The sequence below is a fragment of the Scardinius erythrophthalmus genome, assembly GCF_964197995.2.
Source record: "Scardinius erythrophthalmus genome assembly, chromosome: 19".
Taxonomy (NCBI): Eukaryota; Metazoa; Chordata; class Actinopteri; order Cypriniformes; family Leuciscidae; genus Scardinius; species Scardinius erythrophthalmus.
Window position 1 is genome coordinate 2,431,827 of NC_138239.1, and position 11,789 is coordinate 2,443,615.

The following is an 11,789-nucleotide window of genomic DNA, read 5'->3' on the forward strand; positions in this document are numbered from 1 at the left end:
CAGAAAACAGAAAACCTTTAATGCGTTCTGGCCGTTCATTTGCAGGACAACGTGTTTGGTGGCTCGAGAACGCAAACTTTGAAATAGTTTCCACGGTGCAAGTTTTGAAAACCATTTTCATGAGTCTTAATAGTTTGCCATGTGTAATTATCCACTATGATTAAAAGGTGTTCTGATTAGTTGCTTAAAAATTGTGTGCATTTATTGCTAGTTGATATAAGAATGTGTTTTCTTTCTGTTCTGAGTGGTTGTTAGGGGGCTCTGAGTGGTTGCTAACGTGTTGCTAGGTTGATGTTCATGTGTTTTTAGAGCATTATTAGCTTGTCGATACAAGAATGCATTTTCCAGCTGTTCTGAGTGATTGTTAAGGCATTGCTGGGTGGTTGCTAAGGTGTTCTGAGTGGTTGCTAAGGTGTTGATAGGTTACTTTTCATGTGATGTGTTCTGAGCATTACTAGCTTTTTGATACAAGAATGCTTTTTCTAGCTGTTATGAGTGATTGTTAAGGCATTGCTGGGTGGTTGTTATGGTGTTCTGAGTGGTTGCTAAGGTGTTGCTAGGTTTCTGTTCATGTGTTCTGAGCAGCATTAGCTTGTTAATGCAAGAATGCATTTTCCAGCTGTTCTGAGTGATTGTTAAGGCTTTGCTGGGTCGTTCTTAAGGTGTTCTGAGTAGTTGCTAAGGTGTTGCTAGGTGGTTGTTCATGTGTTGTGAGCATTATTAGATTGTTGATACAAGAATGTATCATCTAGCTGTTCTGAGTGGGTGCTAGGGTGATTGTGGATTAAAGTGTTTTTGTTGGATACAGAGGATATACAAACAAAAAAATACCAAAAGTGATGTGTTATTAACATCATTTTTAGGCATGGTACCATGTTAGTGGTATTCATATTGTACATGAATATAATAATCAGATGTGTTTTCCAGCTGTTCTTACTGGTTGCTTGAGGGTTCCGAGTGGTTGCCAGGGTGTTGCTAGGGTGTTCTGAGTGGTTGCTAAGGTGTTGTGAGCCTTTTTAGCTTTTTGACACAACATAAAGGTTTGGTACATTGGTTTTAACATGATTTTTAAGCATGGACTACATACTGTTCTTTGAAATATGTACAATGATGCATGAATACAATAAACGTGTTTTATAGCTGATCTGAGTGGTCGTTATGGTGTTGCTAGGATGTTCTAATTGGTTAATACGTTGTTGTTTTTTTACAGTGGCTCATTCAGCACATAGAAGTGCCATATTGATATGTATGGTATTATCATGATTTCTGTATCATGTTTTGATAGTGCTGTTTTGTAAAATACCTTGGAAATGCATTAGTGCATGAATACAATATCATGGTAGCCTATTTATCAAAGAATCATAGTATGAGCATCTCACACCGTCACTGTATGACCTCACAGTGCTAATAAGGTGACATTGAGGATATATCGACTTGAAGTTAATTATATAAGACACAAAGGTCTCGTCTCTGACAGAGCGTTGCTCGAATTCCTGTTTTCTGTGCATGTGTGTGTGTGTGTGTGAGGCTGCATCGCTCCTTTTCAAGTGTGACCACCTGTCTTTTGTTATGAGGTAAATAAATAAATAAACATGGCCAGGCACCAGATGTCCCTGGCCGTGCGTTCAGAGGTCAAGGTCTCCCACCGCTGGCCTTGCGAGGTGAAGACATCCAAGTTTTCAACTTCACTTCTCCTACAAAGACTTCCTGTCGTCTGGGGAATACATGCAAATGTGCTAGCTGTGGTGAAATGGAAATTACATGAAGCTTTTTGATAAGCGAGGGCAAAACACACATCTAATTAAGTCAAAGAGACGACAGCGTGCTCATCAAAGAGTACAACTAGTCATGGCGTGCTTGTTTCTCATTTGCTAGCTGTCTAGTCCAGTCCTTCAGCTGTTTCATGCTCAAGGATGCAGATTTTAAGTGGACACCACAATCATTTATGGCAGAAAATTAAATGTCCTTATAATCAATAGAAATTAAAACAATGTGCAAAATGATGTGACATACTAAATATTTTATTTTTAGAACATTCATTCATTTATACACTCTCAGAAAATAAAGTACATAATTGTACCTTTAGGGGTACAATGGCTTGTCACTGGGGCTGTCCCTCAAGGCTACAATATTGTACCTTAACCTTTAAAAGAAACGGTACATATATGTACCTTTTAATGCTTTTTGACCCTCAAAAAGGTACATATATGTACCTTGAGGTCCAATAATAAGCCCTATGGGGTACGTTAGTGTAGATTGTACCTTGGGGGACAGAAATGGACTCCTACTGTAGCCCTATTTCTGACAGTGTATATTTCCCCACACAAACTCACAAGTAAATCGATATTTAATACCATCTAGATCAGATTTGAAATTCAGCAAAGCATAAAATATTTATTGAGTTTTGCCAGAATTTGACTGGAAACATATTTGAGTTTTGAGTTGATTTGAGGATTTGAGTTGCTGGGGGTTGCTAGGGTGTTCTGAGTGGTTGCTAAGTGGTTGCTAAGGTGTTGCTAGGTGGTTGCCCAGGTGTTGTGAGCATTATTAGCTTGTTGATACAAGAATGCATTTCTTAGCTGTTCTGAGTCATTGCTAGGGTGTTGCTAGGGGGTTTATATGGTGTTCTGAGTGGTTGCTAAGGTGTTGCCAGGTGGCAACATGTGTGGTGTTCATTGTGAGCCTGTTGATACGAGAATGCATTTCATAGCTGTTCTGAGTGATTGCTGTTGTTAAGTGTTGTTAGGGGGTTGCAAGGGAGTTTGGAGTGGTTGATAAGGTGTTGCTAGGGGGTTGCTCAAGTAATGTGGGCATTTTTAGCTTGTTAAATCAAGAATGCATTTTCATGCTGTACTAAGTGGTTGCGGGGGTTTTCTAGGGTGTTCTAAGTTGTTACTAAGGTATTCTGAGTGGTAGCTAAGGTGTTGCTAGGTGGTTGATCATGTGTTGTGAGCATTATTAGCCTGTTGATACAAGAAGGCATTTCATAGCTGTTCTGAGTGATTGCTAAGGTGTTGCTGTGGACGTTCCACTAGAAACAAACATTGATGTATTGTTTTAATTTAATACTGTGAAGCTGCTTTGATACAATCTATGTTGTGAAAATCGCTATATAAATAAACTTGACTTGACTTGACTTGCTGGGGGTTGTTAGGGTGCTCTGAGTGGTTGCTAAGTGGTTACTAAGGTGTTGCTAGGTGGTTGCCCATGTGTTGTGAGCATTATTAGCTTGTTGATACAAGAATGCATTTTATAGCTGTTCTGAGTGATTGTTAAGGCATTGCTGGCTGGTTGTTATGGTGTTCTGAGTGGTTTCTTGTGTGTTCTGAGTGGTTGCTAAGGTGTTGCTGGGGGTTGTTAGGGTGTTCTGAGTGGTTGCTAAGGTGTTGCTAGGTGGTTGCCCATGTGTTCTGAGTATTATTAGCTTGTTGATGCAAAAATGCATTTTCCAGCTGTTCTGAGTGATTGTTAAGTCATTGCTGGGTGGTTGCTAAGGTGTTTAGAGTGGTTGCTAAGGAGTTTCTGGGGGTTGCTAGGGTGTTTAGAGTGTTTGCTACGGTTTTGCTCGGTGGGGGCCTTTGTTTCGTGAGTAGCTTAATACAAGAATGCATTTCATTGTTGTTCTGAGTGATTGGTGAGGTGTTGCTGGGTTGTTGCTAATATTTTTTACAGTAGCTCATTTAGCACATAAATATGTCACTAATGAAAAAAAAGTGAGAGCTCAGTATTATCCTGATTTGTGTTCATGTTAGAACGGTAACGAGAAAGAAGACAACATATTTTATTATTTCCATTTACTGTAGTTTTTTCATTGCTGTCCGACCCCATCAGAAACCACCACCGCTTTCATAATGGTAAGACTGATGAATGTTAGTAGGTGGTGAAATGTTAGTAGATTAAACCGCAATCATCCGGGCCTCCAGTTTAAATCCTAGTTTTCCAGACGCGCCGTCTCACACACACACCCTTATTTACACTCCATTCCCTTTAACAGGGTATACAGCGGTTCGCTGAGCTTCAGGCCAGAACTCGAGAGCTGGAACCGGACAATAGACACACTGAACTACAAACCACAGACAAAAGATCCGGGGTTTGATGGGGGTCGTTCCCCCGGAGCGTGTGGTCTCGATGGGGGAGGCCATGGGAATCACACCGCAGAGCAGCTGGATGTCTTTACATGTGCGCTCGGAGAATAATTAGGGTCTCACTCGCTAAGAAAATGACCAGTGAATTGGCTTTTGAGATTCCGAATTAGCCACGCATTTCTTTTCCTGCTCCTGCGTGAATTGTTTGTTTGCTCGGAATGCAAATTAGCGTCCAGTGAAGGAGGCGTTCTTTCGTTTAGGAAACGCTGAACGAGGAAGTCGAACACGGAAAACTGAGTAAAGTTGCAGGTTCACTTTGCACTGCACCTGCTTCATATCTGGTGTGTGTGTGTGTGTGTGTGTGTGTGTTATTCCCTCCCCTTCCACATCATCGGTATTCAGGAGAGGCCGCAGTGTTTTCTGTACACACATCCACACCGACAGACGACTGACGTGAAAACTCCTTGGAAATATATTTGAGGTCATTCATTCATCCCTGATTTCCCATGCATGTGACCAATGGGTTTCCACACTTTTCAAGAGGTTCTCCATGGAACTTTAAAGGTTCCGTCAGGCGCTTCATATTAGCTATATAACTATATTAGCTCTATTATTAGAGCTATCTAATATTACTAACTGTATTAGCATATCAGCTCCCATCACTTTATGGATTTAATTTTGTTTTATACTTTTTTCACTAGAAGAAAAAATGAAAAGCATTAAATGTGAAAGTATTATAGAATTATTTAAGAACTACTATAAAACAACATTTAATCTTTTTTTCTAAGAGTGACCTGGGATTTTTTTTTAAATCATTTTTATAAAGATTACACTAAAAAAAAGCATGAGCTGAGCTGTGAATTTATATTAATTATAGAAATTTCCAAGATTTTAGTAATTTTCATGTCTTTTTTTAAGTGTTTTTAAAGAAAATCTTTTTTGATTGGTTGTTCTCCTGGTTCTTCAGTAAATCAATGTTGCTTGAACATCATAAACAAAAGACAAACACAATAATTCCACAGAAAATGATGTTTAATCTACGCTTAATCTAAATAAGGATCTAGATAAAGATTGTCACATTTTCACAGCACAAACAAACGGGCAGAAAAGTCAAATGTGTCTGAAGAAGAAACAAAGAAAGAAAGAAACAATGAAAAAAGAAGAAAGAAAGAAAAAGAAAAAAAGCAAGCGCACACAAACAAACAAACAAAGAATCAAAATAAATTACCAAAGAATTCCAAGCAAAATCAAATCCAACAGATTGTCATCTACATTCACTAAAAGACTTACAATCAAGCTTTTGTTTCCTAAAAAATATGTTTTTTGTTTATCAAAAAATTATATTACATCTAATGGCACTTCTACAAAGTCTATTAAAAAGTCTCAACTTAGTATCATCTTTCATTTTACAAGTCAAAATCCTCAGATACAGTAACATTTTGCACAAGAAACAAACCAATAAATATTACTTATGATTATACAATTTCACAGTCTGAACCTTAGAAGACAATAATCCAGTTTTAATGTACATATACAGCCGGCATTCCGACTCACAATTCCAGAATCATTCTGAAAATCTGACAGGAAAGTCACGCGGAAATCCTTCTCTCTTCTTCCGGTCCATGATGACGAGTTCATTATTGCATCCATATATTGGCTGAATGTTGCTTTGAACATTAGAAACATAGTTGTGATCATGTAAATACATCAAATAAAGAAAAGATTTTCACTGAAATCCACAACTCAACTATAAATAACCAGCTTTACTTGCCCACACACTTGATTTTACATGATATTATTTTTGCACAACTGAAAACACAAACAAACAGAAATAGATTTGTGCAGTTAAATGATAAGAGATGAAGAAGTGAAGCGCGTCTGTCGACAGAATGAGACACAGGTGTGCTTCATACGCAGGACGGCCTCATTAATGTGTGTGTTTCAGGTAGATTATTATCATTAGTCTTCAGGACTCGCGGATGTTTGTGCTTGTGAACCAACAGAAACGACTGGAAGACTGTCCTTGCCGAGAGCTCAGTCATTCTACACTCTAAGCCAGATGTGATAAATAAAATACATATTTACAATAAATATACAGTTAGAAATAGCAGCCTACAGTGTATGAGTGTTGTGTCTATCACAGAAGTGCTTGATAGTCAAACTTCATTCGATAAGCTTCGTTTGCGATGACGAGTCAGGTTCTGATCGATGATCGATTATCCCGATATTAGAGAGCAAATATCAGCACAATCACATTTCTACGCTTTAAATGTCAAGTCTAGAGCAAAACCCTGAACCAAAAACACACTAATAAATAATAACTAATCAAGTTTATCAGGACCGACAGCAGAACGTGGATTTTTTTTTAGTGCTAGTTATTGTTATAAACATTCTGTCCTGTTGAACCGTTCAAAGTCACGAAAACACGGGCGGTCAGCAGTGGCTCAACCATACGTCTGTTTGCAGAAAGATAGAGAGATATAACATATAAAACAAAGAGAAGTAGATGTTAGTGAAACAGAGAATCAATGTTCTTCAGATATTAGTATAAACTCATCGAGACACTGCGATCTGATGAGGGTCGGATGTGCGCGTCTTCTCCATGAACACACCACTGAAAGTGTGCAGTTATCAGAGAAATATGACGACAGTAGCTTTAAAAGGCAAAGAAATGAGTCTGTAAATGTTGGCAAGTGCAGAACTTTCAGTAACGAGGCCTTCAGGAGACAGAGCAACTCCAACCGCTTATATGAATAAATCTGCCTGTACTTCAGTTATTGTGTGTGTGTGAGTGTGTGAGAGTGAGTGTGTGTACGTGTGTGTGAGAGAGAGTGAGTGTATGCACGTGTGTGTGTGTGTGTGTGTGTGTGTGTGTGAGAGAGAGAGAGAGAGTGCGTACGTGTGTGTGAGAGAGAGAGTGTACGCGTGTGTGTGAGTGAGTGTGTGTGTTTGAGAGTGCGTGTGTGTGAGAGAGTGTGTACGTGTGTGTGTGTGAGAGAGATTGTGTACGCGTGTGTGTGTGTGTGTGTGAGTGAGAGTGTGTACACGTGTGTGTGTGTGTGAGAGAGAGAGAGAGTGCGTACGTGTGTGTGAGAGAGAGTGTGTACGCGTGTGTGTGTGTGTGTGTGAGTGAGTGTGTGTGTTTGAGAGTGCGTGTGTGTGAGAGAGTGTGTACGTGTGTGTGTGTGTGTGTGTGTGTGTGTGTGAGAGAGAGAGAGTGCGTACATGTGTGTGTGTGTGTGTGTGTGTGTGTGTGTGTGTGTGTGTGTGTTTGAGAGTGCGTGTGTGTGAGTGTGTGTGTTTGTTTATTTGTGTTTGTGTGTGAGTGTGTGGGTGTGTGTGAGTGAGAGGGTGTGAGTGAGTGTATGTTTGAGAGTGCGTGTGTGTGAGAGAGAGAGAGTGCGTACGTGTGTGTGTGTGTGTGTGTTTGAGAGTGTGTGTGTGTGTGTGTGTGTGTGTGTGTGTGTGTGTGTGGGATTACGCACAGATGAATGAAATCATCAACCATACAGTACATCTTCAAAACTCAATAATGGTCAAGTAATATGTGATAAATTACAGCAGATATGAAATCCAATCTTCTGGACGGAGCTGCATAACCACTTTATCAGTGCGTTGCATGTTCACACACACACACACACATATACATATGCATGTGTATTTATATATGGTGAGTCTCAAAGTCCCAAGTGCATCAAATGGTTGATTGCCAGAGACACAACTGTGTCAATAAACAAATTTCTGCCGATTGCAAAACACCAAATGTCATATTTGTATTATTATTCTATTATTATCATAGCTTGCTTCATTCATCCGATGGCCAGTGTTTTGACGAGTCCGCAGTGGAACTTGCGTATGTGCCGGTACAGATCTCCAGACTGTGTGAAGCGTCTCTCACACCACTTGCACGCGTGCGGTTTCTCCCGAGTGTGAACGACGGCGTGCCGACTCAGGTTGTGCGAGTACTGGAAGCTCTTCCCGCACTGTCCGCACGTGTACGGCTTCTCCCCGGAGTGCGTGCGCTCGTGTCGTTTGAGCGTGTACATGCAGGAGAAGGTCTTCCCGCACTGACCGCACGTGGGAACGGATCCGTCGGGAGAGAGCTTGGAGCGGACGCCGTCCTTCTCCCGGAAGTGAGCGCTGAGGTGCATCTGAAGCACGTGTGGGCTCGGGAAAACCTTACTGCACAACGGACAAACACACACCTGCTGGCCTCCCGTCGGGAGAAGAATCCCGCTGGACGTGGAGATGTCCGAAGACGCGAGATCGTCCTCGTCTTCGCCTTCGCTGTCTCCGAGTTGGCGCTCCGAACGCACGCGCAATCCCTCGTCCATCAGCTCGTCGTCCGCAGGGAGCAAACCGGACTTGTTTCCCGGGAAGAGTTCAGCGAACCCTGTCACCACTGAACTCCTGGCGTTATTCCCAAAGCGCTGGCTCTCCGGGCTCTCCGGATCACCGTCCTCCTGCTCTGACAGCAAGTCATGTTCATCTTTAACAAGTGTCTCGGTGTCCTGCTGCTGGCTGTCGAGGGCCAGCTGTCCCGAAACACACGCGTCGTCTCGGAGAGGCTTGAAAGACAAATCCAGCGCGCAGTCCGTGTCATCCGACCTTTGGGAACTCCTGACATCCGCTTTTGTCTTTCCAGCTGTTCGGACACAAACCTCGGCCTCTGCTGACACATAATTGACACTTACAAGATCCGGGTGACCGTTCGCCTTCTGCCCGATCCCGTCGCACATCTCCTTATCCTTCAGTTTTCCCTTACACACCTTCACGATGTCGTACATGTGTAGATAGCTGGCGGCGGCTAGGACGTCCTCGACGGGAAGACTTCCCAACGCGAGCTTTCCTTCATACATGAATTCGAGAAGCAAACCGAAAGCCGGCGCCGTCACGATGTCGCTGTTTAAATGCACGAGGTCCCATTTTTCCGGCTGATCCCGGTAGAAGAGGTGGAAGAACATGCTGCACGAGGCCAGGACGGATCTGTGCGCTTTGAACCGGGCCGGTCCCACCAGAACGGTGCAGTCGCAGAGGAACCCTTGCTGTCTCTGCTGACTCAGGCACGCAAGCAACTGCCGGCTATGCTCTGGGAACTCCATTCTTATGCCGGGAACCTGCCGGAAAACAGGAAAAACTGGATGTTAAATAAACGCTGGGCAGCCATTCATAACGTGCAGACTTAACGCCGGGCCGCTGGAGACAAACAAAAGTGGACACAAGCGTTTTCAGTCGACAGAAAACTTCATCTCAAGCGCTGAAAATCACTTCTAATGCGACACACACACACACACACACACACACACACACACACACACACACACACACACACACACACTAAGGATCAGTTGGAGACCAGTTAGTTGAGCCAGATGATTTAACAAACCACTTATAATGCAACACACACACACACTCTCACACAGACACTCACTCTCACACACACACACACACTCACACACTCATGACAGACAGTAATGCCATAATGCATTAAAAACAAGTTGAAACAAACTAAAGTGGAGCCAACCTGCTGCAAACCAACCATTTTCAGTCCACAAACAACTTTTATCTGAAGCACAGAAAATCACTTCAAATGCAACACATTCTCTCTCTCTCTCACACACACACACACACGCACGCGCTGTGATGCCAGACAGAAGTAATGCCATAATGCATTAAAAATGAATTAAAATCAAGCTGTTTTTAATGCATGTCAGATGAACAGTCTACAAAGAAAAATCACTTCTAATTCAACACATAAAAATTCGAAATATTCCGCCATGATGCATTAAAAACAAGTTGAGACGAACAAAAAGTGCAGCCAACCTGCAGCAAACCAACCACTTACAGTCTACAAACAACTTTATCTCAAGCACAGAAAATCACTTCAAATGCAACACATAAAAGTCTAATTATTCCGCGTTTAAAACAAGTTGTGTTCACATCCACAAGCTGCGTTTATAAATGCGTGTCAAACGAACAGAGAAAGAAAACCCACTGAACACATTAAAAGCAAGTTGTGCTTCCAAGCGGTCTTCTTCATCACATCAGCTGTCAGAAACAGCCTAACAAACACAACCTGATGTTAAACTATAAGAAACAGCATCAGCTCACCCTCTTCTAGATCAGATCTCACAGTTGATCTTCAGGTTGAGCTTTCCATCAAACCGCAGCAGAGAGTGAGAATAATCATCCAGACATGCGCAAACAGCAGCTCACATCTCCAAACACCAGCAACACACGGACCAACATCTAAAACACGACATTCAATAGTTCAGAGCAGCAGAAGACTGAACGCAGACGATCGAGAGACGCGCGCGCGTGTGTGTGTGTGTGTGTGTGTGTGTGTGTGTGTGTGTGATCTGGTAGAGTCAGCTGCTCTGACATCAGCCTCAAATCTCCAGCTGTGTCTTTATGCCATATGTTCATCTGAGAAACCGCAAACTTCTCTGACTTTACGCTCTTTAACGCGTTGCGATATTAAAGTGATATTCACAGACAGACGCGTCGCGCTGATATTAAAGTTTCTGACGCACGCACAAGCTCATGACGGGACACTTTTGTTTAAAACGAGCGTTAGAACAAGAGCGCTGCGCATTAGAGACACGACAGAGGAACTTTTACGCGTCTTTTCTCCTTCTTTAATCGTTTAATTCACTCTTTATACGCAGATCGTTCACTGAACACATCGCGAACGTCCGATGTGAAGCGCGGCAGCGGAACTCGCGGATCAAACGCGCGCGCGCAGATACAATGTTTCACATTGAATGCATGAAAGTCCATATTAAAACTCATAAATATAGATCTATACTCACTGTCGCGTCATCAGAAACACCCGCGCGCGCTCATGGTGTGAGTCCAGATGTTGGAGTCTCTGGGTCTATTCCTCGAGTCTCTCTGGTGCGCATGAAACACTCTGCGCTGCGCGTGTGTGTGTGTGTGTGTGTCAGGCAGGTTGTTAATGGTCCAGTCTCGCGATAACACCAGTGTACTGTACTTCAGGACACACTCACACTGGGGCAGTAAGTAGCAGTGATCACTTAAAAGACAGCTGTGCCACTCAGTCTACATTTATAAAAGATCATTTATGTTTTTGATATAATGCAAGTCATATATATATATGCGAATTCAATTTTTTAAATGTTTTTTTTTATTTTTTATTAATGTATTATTTATATGTTGTTGTCAAGTAAAAAAAAAAAAAATCTGAAATGTTCAACTTGGTCTTATAATTTTTACATTTTGTTATTTTTTTTAGTTATTTATTAATATGTTATTTATATATATTGATTTCAAGTTTACATGAAAAAACGTATTTTTCTACTTGTTCGTAAGTTTTATTTAAGAAAAAAGTTTAACTATTTTTTTATTAATTATTAATATATTATTTATATAGCCTATTGTTTTCTAGTTTAAATGAAAAAGTTTAAATGAAAACATATTCCAGATTTTTAACTTTTTTACTTTTTTTGTTACATTTTTAATTTATTAATATATTACTTATTATTTCCAAGTTTAAATGGAAAAATGCAAGATTTTCGACTTTAATATAATTCAAATTTAATGTTGAGATTATATATATATATATATATATATACACACATTTTGAGGGTTATTCACAAATTACAATATCTGCATTAATTGTATATTCACTTATCTTTATGGGTTTTAGCTATATATGCATTTTAATCTTGAGTTTTTTCAAAC

At 41.1% G+C, this 11,789-nt stretch overlaps 1 protein-coding gene across 2 annotated transcripts; it reads right to left on the minus strand.

Annotated features, from left to right (window-relative positions):
• Positions 1–5,105: 5,105 nt before the first annotated feature.
• Positions 5,106–11,026, minus strand: zbtb42 (zinc finger and BTB domain containing 42). 2 transcript variants are annotated; one of them, XM_081347616.1, is made up of 3 exons: positions 10,898–11,018; positions 10,197–10,334; positions 5,106–9,202 (listed from the first exon to the last, which is right to left on the minus strand). In XM_081347616.1, the coding sequence occupies exon 3, from the start codon at positions 9,185–9,187 to the stop codon at positions 7,895–7,897; it is 1,293 nt and encodes a 430-aa protein (XP_081203742.1). In that variant the 5' UTR covers positions 9,188–9,202; positions 10,197–10,334; positions 10,898–11,018; the 3' UTR covers positions 5,106–7,894. The 2 variants fall into 2 exon arrangements, with proteins under 2 accessions (XP_081203742.1, XP_081203741.1); XM_081347615.1 differs by lacking the exon at positions 10,197–10,334 and having other exon boundaries at positions 10,898–11,026.
• Between the last annotated feature and the right edge of the window lie 763 nt (positions 11,027–11,789).